The sequence below is a fragment of the Lygodium microphyllum genome, chromosome 19 (genome assembly GCF_053477565.2).
Source record: "Lygodium microphyllum isolate KBCC chromosome 19, Lygodium_microphyllum_v1.1.10, whole genome shotgun sequence".
NCBI classification, from domain to species: Eukaryota; Viridiplantae; Streptophyta; class Polypodiopsida; order Schizaeales; family Lygodiaceae; genus Lygodium; species Lygodium microphyllum.
Genome location: NC_141153.1, coordinates 132,421,076 through 132,441,709, shown reverse-complemented (window position 1 = coordinate 132,441,709; position 20,634 = coordinate 132,421,076). Strand labels below are relative to the sequence as shown.

General features: G+C 39.3%; 1 protein-coding gene across 1 annotated transcript; it reads right to left on the bottom strand.

The window, feature by feature from the left end:
• Positions 1–17,687: 17,687 nt before the first annotated feature.
• LOC148020399 (uncharacterized) lies at positions 17,688–20,278 on the bottom strand. The gene is made up of 2 exons (XM_087700962.1): positions 19,552–20,278; positions 17,688–18,077 (listed from the first exon to the last, which is right to left on the bottom strand). Exons 1-2 carry the CDS (start codon positions 20,149–20,151, stop codon positions 17,877–17,879), a joined length of 801 nt encoding a protein of 266 aa, XP_087557088.1. The 5' UTR covers positions 20,152–20,278; the 3' UTR covers positions 17,688–17,876.
• Positions 20,279–20,634: the final 356 nt, after the last annotated feature.

Sequence of the window (20,634 nt, the reverse complement as noted above, 5' to 3'; positions counted from 1 at the left end):
CAAGAGAGAGAGTGGAAGAATGGGAGAGCTTCTTACTCGTGGCTTGCTTGCTCGAACCTTGCTTCTTCTCCTTCGCTTCATCCTTCGAAATCAGCCTCTCTCAGTGGTGCGGCTCTAATACCATGTCAAGAATTGCATGATGGGGGGACTTGCTCAAGATGATGCGCCGAACACACACAGAATGCACAAGGAGAAGCTCACTCAAGAGACAAGAAGAGATATGGAGGCCAAAACGTTTTCTTTCTGTTTTCTTCTTCTTATTCCACACTCTTTACAATGTACACAAAGTATAGATAAGATACAACATAAAGGAAAGTGGCCTACTAAGTCAAACAATGCATAACCGACTATACTAGTCGACTGGCGCTATAACTATGCCAGCTGTAAATAGGTGTAACAACCTGAATATAATAAGTAATGAGTCAGTGGCCATGTGAGAGTCAAAATGACCACCAACATGCTAAGTGTAGACGTGTGGACCCATCTAACTAGGCGGTCAATCATCAATGTCCGCATGTGTTGAGCTTGTCATCTCAACAGCTCCATCGCTGCAAGCAAGACAAGAGAAGAGAAGAGAAGAGAAGAAGAGAGGAGAAGATAGAGAGCTTCTCCTCCCCGGTCTCTCACACTCTCACACTCCCTCTCACAAGCACAAGCTCAATCAAGAAATAAGAAGAAGAAGAAGAAGAAGAAGAGGAGAGCGACTTTTGGCCACACACAAGAATGAGCTTCTCATTCACTTTTCAACTTTATATACAAAACCCTAAATCTCTTTTGGGCGGTCATCCCCTTATCCCCTTCTTTACATGGCCGGACCCTTTTTCCCATTGTCCTTCTATCTTCCTAGCTTCCTTTCCACCACCCGTCTACATTTACAAATTGCACGCGGGTGAGAGCCCGACGCTCCTTTGTGCTTGTGCTCTTTTACAAGAGTATTAACTTGCGCTTTTCCTTATGTGCCTTTTTCCCTTATTTAGGACTTTTCTACGCTTCTTGTGTTTCTAGATTTTTCTTGGTGCGCCTTTGTCTTCCGTTTCACTTTGCCTTGGCCTTTGTCTTCTGCTTTAGCTTTTCCAAATTTTCCACCTTGTTTGTCTGACGGTTAACATATCACAAAATCAATACAGAAAACCAAGCAAGTATTATGCAACCTTTTACAATAAGTGCACAATAGTACAATACACCAAACATGTAAAACCCCCCCTTTGTGTGTTCCATAGGAACCCCCCTTCTCTCTAATATAATTTTCATTAATTTTATTTAAAATTTTACTCCCCCTCCCCCCTGTTGACACTGCCAATTGGCCGGAGGGAGGGGAAGCAATCAAGAAGAAGACGATGATGGAAATGAGGGAGGAGGGGCACACGTGCACCACTTCCCTCCCCCCTCCCCCACTATCCCTCCCCTAACTCCTCCACCTGGGCAGTCCGAAACTGGCCATCGCCATGCAAGCTATCACATGGAGGGTGAGGAGAGGGGCTTCACCACCCCCATACGACCCCCGCTCCTCCTTCTCCCTATAAAGACCTTCCCCCCCCCCCTATGGTGGGGAATGCGATACCCTACCCTCCCCCTATCAAACTGCACAGGCGAGAAGAGAGAGAGAAGGAGAGAGAGAGAGAAGAAATTTTCAAAAGTTTCTAAGCTTTTCCCCCCTTGAGAGGGGTTCCCACGCACTAATTTTGTGAGGCATATAATTAGTAAGCCATCTACCAAGGACGCACACGCAAGGAGAGCGATTTCAAGTTACCTTGACCCATTGATTGAGTCCTTGATCAAAGGTTGTTCGAGTATTCATCTTTATTAGGAAAGGTATCCTAGGATGGCCCCCAAGCAAAGATTGCCTTGTGCTGAAACACCAACAGAGTTACCAGTCGAGGCGGTTCGGGTGTAGATAATACATCCTTGAATAACTAGGTGCTATTGGTAATCTTTCCTATGTAGCAAATAGTAAATAAAGGAAAAAGATTCCTTTTGCAAAAGATCATACTTCCTTGCATTGAAATGGTCTATTGAAATGATCATGTTTTCTTGCATGGAATTGAATAGATTGGTGCATGACATTAGAGTTATTTAAAGTACAACTTGTAATTTGTTAGGCCATTCTTTTGACAGTAAAAAACTAAGAATTCAACAACAAGATAGATCGAAAAATGTTACAAAGTCGAACTAGTTTTAGTTGAACCAACATAAGCAAAAAGATTAACCCTTGTCAATAGCTGATACTAGATTCAAAAATCTCTCTAGACAAACTTTATGGGCATGATACCACTTAAATTGATGCATCAAACATCAAAGGAAGCATCCTCTCCACTAATCAAATAACGTACCTAATGCTTGCAATTGGACAAGAGCTAATTACAAGGAACTAGGTTACCCATTACCCTCGCAAGAGGATTAAGCACAAGATTTCCACCATTGAACCCTAAAGGGGAAAAACTCTTAACAGAAGCTAGAGGGGAATTGAAATTCGTAATGGATTCTCAAGAGGATGGAGCCACCCTCAAATGGTCCTTGTGGATCTTAGATTGGATTATCTAGAACTTGCCGAAAACCCAACCCAAGAGCTATAGAACTTAGGAAAATTTTGCCATTCGAAAATTAATGGGTGTTGCCAATTGTATGTAAGTCTGATTGCGTAAATTCTTATTCTTATTGCATAAGAATGAGGGATGAAACAAAGGTATTCCCTACCCCCACAGTGGGGTATTGCAGTTGACATCAAGGCAAGAAAAATTCGAAGGTTGAATGCTAAGCATTCAAAAAGGAACTCCACCTTAGCAGGTGATTTGAGCACTTGCCCACATTATTGTTTGTGCTTGTAATTTTAGGAGCACCCTTGTGAAAGGATTGTTTGACCAAAGCTCTCATAAGAAACTTGTATAATGAATCAGGTTAAATTCCTAGAGGGGCATGCCAAGCCATCCCCAGCCCATTGCCAACCCTATCCAAGGGGTTCTAAATAACCGTGATTGGAATGTGGACCGAACCTACCACGAGAGGTCTCTCCATGGATTAGTTTAATCATAGGAGGACGCTTGGGTGCCGTGGGGGGGACTTTGGCTATAAATTCCCAACCTTCGAGTCTTACTCAAATGGTCTATGTGACTCGAGATGGATACTTGAGGACCTTGTTACTAGTGCAAGGGTGGAATCTAGGAGGAAAAATGAAACAGCATTCTTAGGGATTGTGGGATTGTATAGTGGATGGAAACTTGTACTTTAGATGGATTCTCTTTCTTGAAAAAACTTGTCTGATACTATCTTCGTGTCAATGCATAAGATTACGTGAAGGAATGTGTATCTAATAGGACTAATCAAATGAAGCTATTTGTATATGTACTCATTAATGTGCTCTTAGGTAATTTAAAAAAACTAAAAATATTCCTATTGCCAAGGGAAGCGGGTGGGTGCAAATCCCTGAGACAGATACGCCCAATGGTTGGGTGGTCCCAGTGAGCCGGGAGGCTTCTCGAAAAGTCAATAAAGACATTGACCTTAGGATGTCTAGGTTAGAACATTGACTTGTACCATTTTATGGGGCTGGAACGGGACTTTGCCCTATGGACAGAGAGGTTTAGTATTTCATCCCTCTTGTTTCCCATTCTCTTTGAACCATGGGCGGTACGAGTCTGCTTTGGTTCAGATGTTCTGTGCAAAGTGCATCAACACTAGAAGGCTACTAGAATGGCCTCTCTATTAGAACCTAGAAAAACTCATGTCGATCCTCAGAGGGTTGGCCTATACACTCCATTGCGAGGAAGACTCAGGAGCCGATATCTAACTAAACATGTGACATTCTTCAAGAGTGCTAGGCGGCATCCTTTAGATTTCCCTCCCGATGGGCTACAAAAACGTGTCAAGGTCCTGACACGTTACAAAAAATCATTTTTCACCAATGGCTCAACATTACATGTAATCTACAACATGTTTGTAGATAAAGCTTGATTCGCAAAATATGCACTCCTTTGCTTGCACACCATATCTCACAGAGTAAGTTGAGATTTTCGCTCAGCCATGCTTTCGATGTCTCCATAGGCATTATCCAAGAGAAAGAGTGGAAGAATGGGAGAGCTTCTTACCCATTGATTTCTTGCTCAAATCCTTGCTCCTTCTCCTTCACTTTAGCCTTCAAAACTAGCCTCTCTTAGTGGTGCTACTCTGATACCATGTCAAGAATCGTGTGGTGGTGGGACTTCTAGAGTTGCTGTGCGAAACACACACCATAAACACAAGAGCAGGCTCACTCAAGAACACAAGATGAGAGATGGAATCCAAAACATTCTCTTACTGATTTTTTTGTTCTTCTTTCACACACCATATAATATATGTAAGGCATAGATAAGATACAACATAAAGTAACGTGGCCTACTAAGTTAAACAATGCATAATCAATTTATGCTATAACTATACCAACTGTAGGTAGGCGTAACAAATCAAATACAATAAGTGATAAGCCAATGGCCATGTGAGCATTATAATGAACACCAACGTGCTAAAGTGCAGACATACAGACCCATCTAGCTACAGTCCATCATCAATGTATGCACGTGTTGAGCTTGCCATCTCAAAAAAGAAAAAGCAAGAGAGAGGAAAAAGCTATGGAGGTTTAAGTAAGAGAGAGTAAGATGATATGTGGAAACTCCAATGGTCATAATGTGTAATATGCCTTCCCTTATTCTATTGTCTTATAAAGAATAAAGAATAAAGTGATACAAACAAGCGACTACCACACCTGCAATGTACAAGTGTGTGGGTGGTAAGTACAAGTAAATGTAGATGACTAGGTATATATATCATTTAATCCCAACAACCTTTCACTTAAAGAAGAATGTGCTTGAGTGTAAAGAAAATAAGAAAAAGTGACAAAGTACAAAGTCTATATAGGAGTACAACAAGATGAGGAATAGACGTCATCTCATCCTACACCCATCATCTACCTTAGAAAGGCATAATGTTCCACTGGGAGACTTTTAGTAAGAAAATCTATAGGATTCTAATTACTCAAGATTTTGACAAGCTCTACTTGCTTGTCCTTAATTATCTCTCTAATGATACGATAATGAGCCTCAATGTATTTGATTTTTGCATGAAAGATAAGATTTTGTGCCAACTAAATGACAGTCATAAGGTCTCAAATGCAATGTAGGAGTCATACAAGGTCTACCACTAGGATAGTCTTACCGCAAGGTCTTCTTATGCAAGCCTTAGCAGTGGCTATAATATACTTAGCTTTAGTAGTAGACAAGGCCATGCATTTCTACATCCTAGACATCCAAGAAACAATTCCTCTAGCAAAGGTAAAAACATAGCCAAAGGTGGAATTCATAATATTTGTATATTCTACATAATCAGAGTCTGTATAGCCCACAACTCCAATATCCTAGCTGCCATTAAAAATGCACATATCTATAGTGCCCTTAAGGTAACTCATGATACCCTTTATAGCATTCCAATATCACCTCTAGGTGTTTCCATATAACAAGCCACAACTCCCACTGCAAATGCTACGTCAGGGTCTAGTGGCTATCATGGCATACATCAAGCTGCCTACCACATACACATATAGGATCTTGGCCATCTCAGCCCTCTTATCAGCTAACTAGGGACAATTTTTTTACTAGCCTTAACATGAGAAGGTAATGGGAAACCAATAGGCTTACCACCTTGCATATGGAACCGCTCAAGGACTTTATGAATATACTCCTTCTGTGATGATAGTAGGTACATGAGTCCTTAATGGTTGGAAGTTAGGATGCACTTGTACTGAGCAGGGAAAACTCCAAAAGTTCTCCCCGCATCTCTGAATATGTCCCTCATAATCAATGGCATGCATCTTTGCTTCCCTTAATGACTTAGGATTCCACAGTCCCACTTGGATTTGCATGTTAATCTCTAAGCCACTCAAAAAGATCTCACATAGCACATCACCTGGCAATGCAGTAGCTCTTCTTGGCTAAAGCCTCAGAATATCATCAAAGGCTCTAGCGTATTCTTTAACAGAAGGATAGAATGTTTGTCCAATCTGCATCAGCTGCCCTAAAACTTGGGTCATAGGCACCTTCTTCTCATATTCATCTAAAAATCGATCACTCAACTCCTCAAAGGATTTAATAGATCCCCTTGGGAGACTCCAGTACCATTTTCTAGCCTCTTCCTTTAGGGTACTTGAGAATACGAGCATCCGATGAATATCATTGAACCCACTTGCAAGGCAAGTTAGGCCGTATTCTCGTAAATGCACCATCGGATCCTCATTAACCAGCCCATGAAACACTAGGAGATCCCTATAAGGAGGAGGGCATTTAGTCCTTTCCTTCGGGATCAGCACTGGGCCATTAAAATTCCTCATATTCATGACCTAACTCTAGTGTCTTGGGGTTTCCAACCTTTTTTCCACATATGTAGATATCATCCAATGCTTTATGGATCTGCAAAATTGCACTTCGGAACCCAATTGCATCAGGCCCTAGCATCGGAGGTATCTCCTGCTCATAAGCATATATTACTTTGACTAATGGCATTACGGTCTTTTCCTTCAAAAACTTATCGCTTTTGAGGATCACAAACGACTGTGCCATCCTAACATCACTTTTACTCCCTAATCTTTCCTCTAGTTCCCATGGACTATCTCTCATGATTACTCCATGGGTATTTCTCGATAGTGACCCAAACTCCAGCATGGTGTAACTTTCAGGGCAGGGTAAAGCAATCAGCCACATTTCTAGCCAAAGATCCTACTAAACCATTTAGAATGGACAATGTATCTTTAGGGTTACGGGGATTCCTTGGTTTCATCATCATGCTCATGGCTGAAACTTTAATCTGTCTATTTTAGCATCCATCGCTTCAAGGAGCAACTATATAATAAAGCTAATAGGTCCCTTATAAAACCAAGATTTGAAAACCACCACTTATAGGAAGCTCCCAGCAGACGCACCACTGATGGGACCTAAAATGGACCGGCATTGGCTATGGCACTAACTGGACCTCATGCATACGACAGAGAACCCCACCACACGGCCTCGTGGGCCAGGAGCGTCTAAAACTCACTTTGCACTAAATGCTTTTATGACGATTTTGCGTTTGTATCCAATATGTAGTCCAATGTTCATCTTCCCTTCTCCTCAGAGGGAGATCCCATTACATATAGGCATAATACCTCGTAATACACACATAGGGAAGCACCTCTTGGTTGATTGCCATGGCTCCACCTGCAACTCTCCTGTACCTCGGGGATTGGCCCCAAGATGCGTCGCTAACACATATAACAGTCTCACAAACTCCACTCTTTCATAATTCAACGTTCCAAGAGATTTTTTTTTGCCTCATAAAACTTTTCCCAACAGAAGCATCCATCTAAACCTACAGCTTAGGTTTCCTGTCCTCTCAACGTTGGTCAAAGTTTATCAATCAAGTGCAATGCATTCCAAGAGATACCACATGTCATGCTTGATGCAAGGTGTATGAAAATTGTGCACAACCATTTTAAAGTTTAAAAAAACCAGCTATGTGAGGTACGAAAAATAGCCCTTTCATGAATTTTAACTAAGTGTTACGTGCTGCGCTACTTTAGGGACTAGCATCGGAACTTCCGTGCTACTAGTCACCTATATTTAATTATAGAATGATCCCTAAATGCTATGCACAAAGATGGAAATCAAAATTTTTATCTTTTTAGCAATTAGATCTCACACAAACTTCATTCCCCCCTCACTGTTTAGGTGTTGTTGCGGTGCATATGTATAAATGGTTGTTTTGTATCATTTCTGTATGTAAAAAGCAATAAGCACGGAATATAACATAGAGGACAAGGACAAACTAAGGCTTGACCTCATATTTTAACCTCACCAAACATTCACGCACATAAATCTTATTTTTTCATATTTTTTAAGCGCGAAAATCCTAATTTTCTCTATTTTTTACTATTTATTATTCATGAAAAATAGATATTTTCTTATTTATTTGTATTGGCTTATTATTTTGACTGAAACTTAACATTTTCTTTGATTTTTTTCCATTTTCACTCCTTTTTTCCAACTCAAAATTTTAAAAAAACATTAATTTTTATTGAAAATGCCATTTTGCAAGTTTTAAAGAACTAATAACGATTCTAAATCATTACAGGTTCCGCATTTCTGTAGTTACAGCCCTCAAACATGATGCAAACAAGGTTCAAATAAAAGTTCATCGCTTATGAACAACATTTGAACCATAAAACAACAAAAAGAAGTAAATTTCTTCATAAAATTGGAGCATACGACGTGGCGTGTCTTGCATGTTGTGGGTTTTTTAAATAATTATTCTGGGCAGCCCATAGACCAACCAGCAACCATTCTTCAGTGCTGAATCTCTTTCCTCAGCCTCCTCTTGATGCCAGGAGGCATATTTCACGGTGGATTCTGTGCCACGGTGGATTCCGTGAGGTTTTATGGTGGATTCCGTAAACTTTGTTGACCGGAGCTCATACACAAAGTGGATTCTTTGTGTGAGAAGTTGATGGGGACGCCTATCCTTTTCGGGCGTTTCATTAATTTAGTGTGTACATGGGTGATTCCATAGCGAGTGATTCCGCAAAATACATATTAAATTAATAAACGTTTATGAGTTTAGAGTGCGCACTCGTGATAAATTAAGGTTAGGATTGATTTCTAACCAGTTGATTTATTTATGTAGCTGAAGACTACTAGGTATTCACTTTTGTCGGTTTAATTGTATTATTTTACTAATGATTGTGAATGCTTCAGTTGATGTATAGAGATAGCAGCAGTGGCGGAGAAAAGCATTGGAGGATAGCGTGTATTCGAGTTATCACTTATATTTTGATGGGCGCATACCTTAGGCATGGCACCTATATTTTGTTGCGTCTATTTATTAAGGCGTTGGATATTTATTTATTATTTTGTATGTGCATGGGCGCACGATTATGATATTTTGTATTTGGACATTGTATTAAGTATGCCTGACTCTTTGGGCTATTTTGTGCTAAAGCAAACTCAAAAGCCAAAAGCGTGTTGTTTTGTAATTTGGGCTATTATTTGAGCTTGAAGATGATTAATACATAAAAATACATGCTTTGTGGAGCGCTCACACAAGGCATGGGGGGAGATTGCACCCAATTGGTCTCTTGTTCATGTCGTGCATGCTTTTTACCTTGAGTTTTGTGCAAAAAGTAGAGTTCTTTTGTTCTTGGGAACCTTCCGGCGCTCACTACGCGAGCATACAGCATCCGATCTGTGCACCAGTGGTATCAGAGCGAAGCCGAGATCAAGAGCTTCCAATCGCTACCCATCTTATGCAAAGGCGGAGCTCCTAGAACGATCGAGCTCTACAGTCAGTCTCATCGTGAACGGTCGATACGGGTGGATTCCTGGCGGTCAAGAACCTCTGTCTATAGCCTCTGATCGCGAAGGACCGGCCTGAGGAGGTGGAGGACCACGTCAACATCTCCCTACTCAAGTCCTTTCTTCTTAGACAAAACAGAGATAAGCTTCATCTTTAATCTTCAAAGTTTATAGCTAAAGCTTAAAAGTAAGCTTTTAAAAAGCTCAGTACTTTAAATTGATTAATCGGCGGCAGGGCGGCAGCATTCCGTGATTTTCGACGTGAGAAAACGTCCCCCCTAAAATTCGTCGTTTCCAGGCAGACTAGCTTTAAGCTAAGTCAACCAAGTCATAAGTCACACAAAGCTTCAAAATTGATCAAGTTTCATAAGTTTTGCAACTCTGCAAGTCGGTCAAGTTCCCAGAAGTCAGAACTGACTTATGCCAAAAACTCCCATAATGACTGTTCCTGCGCAGAAACACTGAACTGCAAAGTTATTCCCTGGAAGACTCTGTTCGCATACGTAGACTTGCTGAACCAATTTCAGCACATGCAGAAGGTAATACATAGATTTTACGAAGATTTCAAACCCCGCAACTGCAAAAGTCAAAGACCGTGAAAGCCAAACAAAAATCTATAAGCCTTGTACACCCGACTTTGAGCTACGCTCATCTCGCTAATTGGATTTTGAGAGTGTGAGGTCTTTTGAATTTTTACAGGATGACGGAACAAAATATGGATGATTTAATGGCTGAAGGCGATCTTCCTGAACCTACCATGGAACAAAAATTGGATTTAATTATGATGCAGTTGGACGAAGAACGAAGAGCCCGGCAAGCCTTGCAAGTTCAATTGGCCAAATTACAACGATTGACTACCGACAAAGATGGACCACAACATGAAGATCTTATCCGACGGACCATTGATGCGACTCTCGAAGCTTAATCCATCCGCAAAGAAACAAAGATAAGTAAAAGAAATTTCAAATTCCGTACTTTCAATGGCACTCGAGATGGAAAAACTGTTCTTGCATTCATCAGTCAGTTTGATGATTACTTTCATGAAGAGATATACGCTGAAAAAGATAAACTCAAGTGTGTCACTAATCATTTAGTGGATAGAGCATCTCTTTGGTGGACCGTGGTTCGTAAGAGCATAGATTGTCCCACTACCTAGGAGAGTTTCAAGAAGAAGTTTATGCAGAATTTCCTTCCTCCATAATTCCATGAAAAAGCCATAAAGCAATGGGACCTTCTTCCAACTATCTTGGAGCAATGGAAGATGAAGAACATGAAGAAATGCCTGACTTTACGGAAGATGAGGACAACATTACTACTCCTTCGGATACTTTGCCAGGTATGCCAACTCCACATTCTTTGTTGACAATGAATGTTTAGTGCATGGAAAAGAAAAGATTATTTTGCATGATGATGGTAGTACACATGATTTTATTTCTGCAAAGTTAGTGAAAGAATTGAAATTACAAACTGGTCCTACGCATTATCGCATTAAAGCAACATTCTTAGGCACAAGGTATAATGGAACATAAGAGGTGCATGATTTAGAAATTCAAATTGGTGAATACACTGAAAGAAGGAATTTTCTAGTTATACCATTATAGTCCAGTGATATTATCCTAGGTATGCCTTGGCGTCATCAGCATAATCCTAACATAGATTATTCCACGCATTCAATTAAAATTCATTTTCAAGGAAAACACATTACATTGTATGGAATGCATGCATCTAATGCTTTTCCACTGCTTACTCATACTCAAGCTAAACGTGCATTACGCAAAAGTAGTAAATCTTATCTAATTTGGGTGAATGAACTTCAAGCTAAAGAAAAACGTATACACCCTAGGCATAAAGACTTCCTTGCACAATTTAAAGATTGTTTTGCTAAGGATCTACCACCTGGACTACCTCCTTCACGTCCGGAAGACCACAAAATAGATTTAATTCCTGGTACACAACCACCCTGTAAAGCACCATATAGGCATAACCAGATTGAACAGAAAGAAATTCAAAATCAAGTTGAGGAATTATTAAATAGAGGATTAATTAGACCTAGTAGTTCTCCATTTGGCGCACCTGTCTTGTTGGTAAAGAAGAATAATAATACTTATCGTATGTGCATTGATTATCGTACCCTAAATAAGATTACTGTAAAGAATAGATATCCAATTCCTAGGGTAGATGATCTTATGGATAAACTACAAGGTTCTGCCATATTTAGTAAAATAGATCTTAAATCTGATTATCATCAGGTGAGATTAGATAGATCTGACATATTCAAGACTGCATTTAGAACACAATTTGGTCATTATGAATTTCTAGTGATGCCTTTTGGATTGACTAACGCACCTGCTACATTTAGTAGAATGATGAATCGCATATTTTTGAAATATCAGCATTATGTTATAGTATTCTTTGATGATATCTTGGTATTCAGTAAAAATGAGAAAGAGCATTATGAACATCTGTCTTTGGTTTTCAAGTTGTTGAAAGATAATCAACTGTATGCTAATTCGGAAAAGAGTGAGTTCTTTCAAACAGAAATTGAATATCTAGGTCATATTATGTCATCAGAAGGTATTAAGGTTGACCCTAAGAAGACAGAAGCAATATTGAACTGGCCTATACCCAAAAATGTGCATGAGTTACGTTCTTTTCTAGGTCTTGCTAGTTTTTACAGGAAGTTTGTGCGAAATTTTTCATTACTTGCTTTGCCTTTAACTAAACTTTGAAAGAAAGGTATTGTTTATCATTGGTCTGATAATCAACAGAAATCTTTTGATTTATTGAAACATGCATTAACCCATGCTCTTGTATTACAACTACCTGATTTCAATAGACCATTCTTTTTAGTAGTTACTGATGCTAGCGAATCTGGAATAGGAGCCATACTTATGCAAGATAATCATCCTATAGCCTATTCTAGCTCTGTAAACCGAAACCATCCGAACTTAAATATTCCACTTGTGATAAAGAATTGTTAGCTGTTGTACAAGCTTTAAGACAATGGAAACATTACTTAATGGGTTCTGAGTTTTTAATATCTCTGTTATATCATTTGATTCTCTAACTCCTATGAAAGATACTTATCATCAGGACATTACATATATGAAAAGAGATTATGTGTTACAGTTCCATTTAGATCCTTTGTTTTGAATGAGATTCATTGTCCTCCATATCAAGGTCATAGAGGTATCATATCTACTTTACGTACATTGATTGAAGATTTTTATTGGCCACATATGGACACTGATGTATCTAACTTTGTTTCTAAATGTTTGGTTTGTCAAAGAGTTAAGAGACATCATGGTAAGCAGTATGGTTTACTTATGCCTTTATCTATTCCATCAAGTCCATGGGAACAGATTTTTATGGATTTTATTACTAGTTTACCTAATACTAAAGCTAACCATGATATGATTTGGACTATTGTAGACAGGTTTAGTAAATAAGCATATTTCATTCTATGTAAGAAAACTTTAACAGCATCTCAGGTAGCACAATTGTTTTTGAAAACTATTTTCACTAATCATGGATTACCAAAAGTTATTATTTCTGACCGTGATTCTAGATTTTGTAGTAATTTTTGGATTACTTTGTTTGCTAACCTAGGAACAAAGATTGATTTCTCATCTCATTTCATCCTGAAACTAATGGACAAACAGAAGCTACTAACATTACTATTTTAGATCTTTTACGTGCTTACACCAATTCTAAACCACAGACATGGGACACACATTTGCATTTAATGCAGTTTGCATATAACAATACACCACACACAGCTACAAAGAAAGCACCGTTTGAAGTGATATATGGTTATAGATTGTGTACACCTGTTACATCTTTAGCAAATAGATTTCAGAGTGCTGATGATATTGTTAACATGCACGCTACTATTTTTGATGAGGTTAAAGACATGATTGCCAAAGCCCAGCAATCATATACAAAAAAAGCCAATAAGAAAAGACAGGCCATGAATTTCAAAGTTGATGACTGTGTTTGGTTAAGAATAGAAAAACGTAGATTACAAAGTGTAGATAAGCACCCAGTTGTGAAATTAGCACCTAGATTCTATGGACCATTTAAGATCATTCACAAAATCAATGACAATACATTCAAGTTAGAACTACCACCACATTGGAAAATTCACAACACTTTTCACATTAGTTTATTACGACTCTTTAGAGGCCAATTACTTGTACACCCTGTTTATGAAAACCCACCTTTGCTAGATGAAGAGATTGAGATACTTGAACCTGAAGCTATCATAGATACTGACTTTATGACCACTAGAACTGGCCGTAGATATTCTAGATTGTTGGTCAAGTTTAGGAATCATCCTGTTGAAGAAGCCCAATGGATGCACGCTAGAGACTTAAATGCTTTCCCCACTCTGTTAGCTCCACATTGAGCTAATAGCAATTGAGAACAATTGCTATCCCACCCCGGGGGTATGATGCCAAGAGGCATATTTCACGGTCGATTCCGTGCCATGATGGATTCCGTGAGGTTTTACGGTGGATTCCGTAAACTTTGTTGATCGGGGCTCATACACAAAGTGGATTCTTTGTGCGAGAAGTTGATGGGGACGCCTATCCTTTTCGGGCGTTTCATTAATTTAGTGTGTACATGGGTGATTTCATAGCGGTGATTCCGCAAAATACATATTAAATTAATAAACGTTTATGAGTTTAGAGTGCGCACTCATGATAAATTAAGGTTAGGATTGATTTCTAACCAGTTGATTTATTTATGTAGCTGAAGACTGCTAGATATTCACTTTTGTCGGTTTTATTGTATTATTTTACTAACGATTGTGAATGCTTCAGTTGATGTGTAGAGATAGCAGCAGTGGCGGAGGAAAGCATTGGAGGATAGCGTGTATTCGAGTTATCACTTATATTTTGATGGGCGCATACCTTAGGCATGGCGCCTATATTTTGTCACGCCTATTTATTAAGGTGTTGGATATTTATTTATTATTTTGTATGCCCATGGACGCACGATTATGATATTTTGTATTTGGACATTGTATTGAGTATGCCCGACTCTTTGGGCGCCCGCCCATTAGCTTTATTTCTATTATGTGCTAAAGCAAACTCAAAAGCCAAAAGCGTGCTATTTGTAATTTGGACTATTATTTGAGCTTGAAGATGATTAATACATAAAAAATACATACTTTGTGGAGCGCTCACACAAGGCATGGGGGGAGATTGCACCCAATTGGTCTCTTGTTCATGTCGTGCATGCTTTTTACCTTGAATTTTGTGCAAAAAGTAGAGTTTTTTTGTTCTTGGGGACCTTCCGGCGCTCACTACGTGAGCATACAGCATCCGATCTATTTATCACCTCTTCATCTTGAAACAATCTGATCACCAGTCGGACAAGCATTCTTCAGCCCCTCTTCTTCTTGATTTCTTGCATATGAATTGCCTCTATGCAGTAGAGAGAGGGAGGAGAGAGAAATATTGGTTTTTTATCTCTTGACTCAATGCATCATCTCTTGATCCGTTTGTGGGATTGAGGGTGAAGCATAGGAGCATCTCAGGGCTAAGAGGGCTCCTCTCCATTCTCCTTATCAGAAAAACATGAAAGATGGGAAAAAAATGGGGCAAAAAAAACTGACACACCCCCCCTTGCTCCCCCCCAATCGTTTCATTTCGTGGCTATTTGGCTCTTAAGCTCTTTGTTAAGAGCTTTTAAGCTCTTAATCAAATTATCTAGTTCATGCCTTTTGCTTTCACACTTCCGGCAAGTGGTTTTTTCGCTTTTGGAGGGGCAAAAGACATCGGACTCGAGATCCATCTAGATGAGTGGTTTCGTGGCATCGAAATCTACAAAGCTGAGCCCCGTCACCCTCTTTTCGACTTCCAGATGCAGTAGCTGCTTCACAACCCCGAACCTTGCGGGGATTAAATGGGGGATCAAATGACCTCGGAATTGAGATCTGAGACTTGCGTTGGATTCCTGACGTCATTTTGTATCTATGAAATCTCCAGCTCGGCCATCTGCCTTCATTTGATTTCCCATGAAAATTGGCACTAGCGCTTTAAGGACTTGCCGCTTAAAATCGTACTGATTGCCACCGCTGCCTTCGACGAAGTCTATTTTTCCCTTGATATTCGTAATTTTTGGCTATTTTTAAGTACTTCTCGGCATCAAAAATCATCTGTCAGGGGCTTAGTTTCCATGCCTCATGAAAAGTGTGCATTACCATGTAAGCAGGGTTATAAGTTGAAGAGTACCCCTAATCGCCTTAAGCCACCATATATGGCCAGATTTTCTGCTAAGTATTTTAAGTAGGAAAAGGGAGTTGACTTTAATGAGATATTCTCCCATGTGGTTAAGATAACTACCCTACTCTTGGTATTAGCCTTGGTTGCTTAGTTGGATTTGGATCTTTATCAAATGGATGTTAAGATAACTTTTTTACATATCCATCTTGGTAAGAAATTGAGTTTAAGATTGTGTGTGAGGATTGAGTTGTGAGAGAGTGAGGAATTGGGCAAGGTGAAGCCCTTATTTATCTTCTTCTTCTTCTTCTTCTTCTTCTTCTTATTCTTATTCTTATTCTTCTTCTATCGAAATTGGGAGTACTTGGTGATGGATGTGATAGTGGGTGTACTTGGTGGTATTTTGCCCAACATATAGTACAAGAGTTTGATTTTGAGATTTAATATCAACCAAGAAAGGATAATGTGGTTGTAGATGCCTTAAGCTAAAAAGCATTCTTTAATAGCATGAGACTTAAGAGATGTATGCATCCTTCAAAACCCTATCCTAGAGCTTATTAGCTAAGCCATTCCCTACAACAAGGATTACAAGCTACTCATTGGCAAGGTACTCCAAGGCAAAAGCTTTAAGCTAGGATAAAGAACTATCACATAATTAATGGGTGTTTTCCATTACCAAAATTACATTTATATTCCAAAGAGCTAAGATATCAAGGCTAATATGTTGTGGGAATCTCTTGATAGCCCTATAGTGTCAATAATTGCATATTGGGGGACTTGCTTAAGCTATGACATTGAACACATACAATACACACAAGAGCAAGCTCACTTAAGAACATAAGAAGAAAAATGGAGGCTAAAATATTCTTTTGTTGGTTATTCTTTCTTCTTCCTCTAACAATGCAATGTACACAAAAAGTATAGATAATATATAATATAAAGAAAATTAGCTTACTAAGTCAAAATATATACAACTAACTATACTAATCAATTGGTGCTATAACTATGGCAATTGTAGGTAGGTGTAACTAACCAAATATAATAAGTGATAAGTCAATGGCCATGTGAGGATCATAATGACCACTAATGTACTAAGTGTAGATGTGTGGACCCATTTGACCAAACATTCCATCATCAATGTTCACACATGTTGAGGTTGCTATTTTAACATATAGTTGGATATCTAGGTTATAGCAAAGACTTTTGATGTTATTTGCAAGGGTTAATATTGGATAGAAATGAGAGGGGATATATTTTAGTATATGATCCAAAACCTAACCTAGCATAGGGTTAAGACAAAAAGAATCAAGATGCCACAAGAACTTCAACCCTTTGATATTCTATAGATGAAGTAGGAGTCTAAAAGCATGGACTTCATAATCCAATTATCCAATATCGCCAATGGGTGTATGTATGTGACATTCCTCAATAACAAATACTCTTAACTAGGAAAGAAAGGCGAATGTCAATAAAGTCTTTAAAAGAGCTTTCACCTTCTCCATCACATTATGGCTTACTACTTCAACTTTCCTAATATCAAACATATTTTTTAATGCTAGAGTGAGTCAATCAGCAAAGACCCCATGAGCAAGTTTCCCTTTTACATTAATATAATTCAAAGAAATAGTGAGAAGCCTCACTACAAATGTCTTGTCAATCCCATGGTAACCTTGAAAGATATAACCCAGAGCAACCTTGCCCACACAAATAGAATTTGAAAGTACATGAACCACAAAATTCTACCCAACTAGCTCTTGAAGGTCTGTAATCTATACTTTTGATCTAGGCTTCGTGGTCTTTTTTATTGGATTAAGAAGATGATTTGTGGAAAAACTCTTTCATATGAAAGCATCTTTCATTCAAAATATTCTTCCGTACAAAAGAATTTTTTCATATGAAATGCTCTCTCGTAGATGTTATAGGGAACTTGGTTGGGAAAGTGAGGGATTCCTAACTTCCTAAGAATACAAAACACTCTAATAATATATATCAATTGTATACACAACTTTTCTTTATAGAATCTATTAGCACAATCAAAATCAATTAAAAAAACATTTTTGCTCTATTTTGGCCTTGTGATTTGAGAAATCAAACACAAACAAATATGGTCCAATTTAAGTTGCTACCCATTAACTGCCTTCAAATATATGACATGGTTTTATAAATTGACAAGGTTTTCAATACTAAATTACATATATTGATAGTGTAGAAGAATATGACCACTTAGCAAATAAAGTGGGCTTTGAAATGGCAAATCAATATATTTGGTTCACACTAGAAGATTATTATGACAACTTTATAGTCAATATCTTCGAGTAGTTGTTCTATACAATATTTGCCTTCTTAGTTCCTCTACACGATTATTTGCCTCTGTTAGGCGGCTCTCCAAGTTTGAGGACTCCCTAGCCTTTTCAGATACTCTTTCTTGTAATGTTGCCTCTCTATTTTTACTTGTCTGAAGCTCTTGTTGGAGGGTAGCAATTTGTCTTTCATTCTCTTTTGCCTGAGTTGTATGAACAAAGAAAAATGTATGAATTGCAAGATGCTAGAAGTATGTTTGTTCTAATCTCTTTCACCTTTTTCATTGAATAGACAACTTGTTTGTGTAGATTGAAAGTATATGTGCCCATGATTGCAAGATACTTATGTAAATACACAAAGATCATTGTAAACATTATAGTGGGTGATATGTTTATAGGTTCCCTAGTGAGGACACACAAGTTCTACAATAGTGATCTCTAATATTATGCAACAAGAACTACAACTTAAAAGAAGAGACAACATATGTAGTACTCAAAACATTGTGATATAACACAGAAGGTGTTGTGATTATCATATGCATGAAATGTCAGGAATGGAGAAATTATTTGAATTTATGTGTATAGGATTATCACTTAAACATTATTTATGCAATTCAAAGTGAAATGAGACAGCCATATTAAGAAAGACTACTCATTTGAAAGAGAGAATTGATGTAATACATGGACATCATTGCCAATCAAACAATATGCAATACACACTCCTTACGGGTGGTAGAAAAACACACTCAAAGTTTTCATACATATGGTGGAAAAAATTAATCAAATTTTTCTCACATATTGGAGTTATTGAAACTTATTAAAATGTGAAACAAATTGTCTTGGGAACACTTTTAGAGCTTTATATGGCCATCATCTTGTTAACATTACCTCTATATTAATGTGGCCCTTTTTTTCTCACCATTAATATTAAGCACCGTGGATTATATGACTCAATAAGTATGAAACTTTGACCTGTAGATGGTAATTTTCACATTGGGCTAAATTTTCCTTGAAACTATGTACTAGCAAAAAACCAATATAATGAAATTCCTTTAGTTGTCTCTATCTTGGGTATCAATGTGTGCCTTGTATTATTCATAGAAAGTAGTACATTCAATGAATATACATTCAACACATTGCCATGTGACTGACGTTAATAGCCTAGGTCCTACACAGGATAATGGAATTATCTTAATGTCCTTTTTGTAAGGAAAATTATTGCTAATATGTAGACTGCTCTCCACATTTTTCTACTCTACATGGAAGGCAATGGAAGTGCATTTTCTCTGGAAGGTAATCATGAGTGATAGATCAATACCTCCACATAAAGACTTGAGATTGCTCATTGGTTGGGCTTTCTAATACATTTATTCCTATGACCAATTGAAACGAATAAGTTTGAAGGACATGTGATGCTCGACTCGACAAATTTCATCGTATGTCCACTCATATATGTCCACTCATATAACTCTCACCCATGACTTGATCTTGTGACCAAGTACTCATGAAATTGATTGCTCTAGGGTAGCGAGGTCACACATACACACTAATGACGTGTGATCACACACTTGGTCATGGCCCTATACTATGGTCGTCAAAACCCAAGGTAAATGTTCTAGAGAGCAACATACACATGCATACAAGTGTATACATACAAAAAAGGATTTAAGTTTTTACCTTGGCCAAGGCCTCTGCCATGGCGTTGGAATGGAGCTCTTCTTTCTTCGAAGCCGCCTGTTTGAGGTTACGGAGGCTCTGCTGTGCCTCCTTTTCGGCTGTGGCAAGCCTGTTCTGCCACTCCGACACAGTGGCTTGGAAGCCCTTCTTGTGGGCCTCCATCTCCTCCATCTTACTCTCCAAGAGGCGGCGTGTCTCAGCGGCCTGCTGCGTCACCGCTGTGCGCTGCGCCTCGCATTCCACGAGCCGCTGCTCAGTCTCGCGGAAGCTCTTCTCACGCTCCACCGCCTCGGCCAGGCGGGCCTCGGCCCCCTCGCGCCATTGCCGGGCGTCCCGCAGCTGTGCCAGGGTGGCCGCCCAGCCGTCCAGGATAGGATGGAAGATGGCGAAGAGCACCGCCGCCGCCTGGGACGGCTGGGCGTTGCCGCTGATGACGGCGCCCATTAGGGCTTTGGCCAAGTAGACCGGCCATGGCTCCCCGTTCACCCCCGACGAGGCTGAAGACCCCGATCCCGCGTTGTGTGTCGCCACAGTCAGAGCTGTGCTCTGCGCAGAAGTGGTAGAGGTCAGCTCACTTTGTTTCTGATCATGGGCCTGCATCCTGAACAGATATTGGTCAATTACGCTGACGATCAGAAACAGAAGATTACTCGGGCAATAATGAAACGCTAATACGAGCGCGCGCGCGGAGAGAGAGAGAGAGAGAGAGAGAGAGAGAGAGAGGCACGGGACAAGCTCGGCGAGGACCATCGCAATTTATTAGAGCGTTCGTATAAAGGCATGGCGTAGATCCGGCATGGTTCGTTTTGAAAGGAGTTGCGTAGATCCATTCGTCCGGCAGATCCATCGGTCCCGTTTGTACATCTTCTTATCTTGGTGAGTATTATTTACGTATGACAATCTTCTCTGCCTCCTTCGCTTCCATGAAATAGGTTTGGCGCTGACATAAATCCCAAACTTGAATATGGGGGGCCAAATAATCCTCTTTTGGGTTGCCCTACAACGCGCCACCTTGATTACAGGTTTGCAACTCTCATTGCAGCGTCATTATTGCACATCTTCATCCTAGGGAGAGAGGGAGAT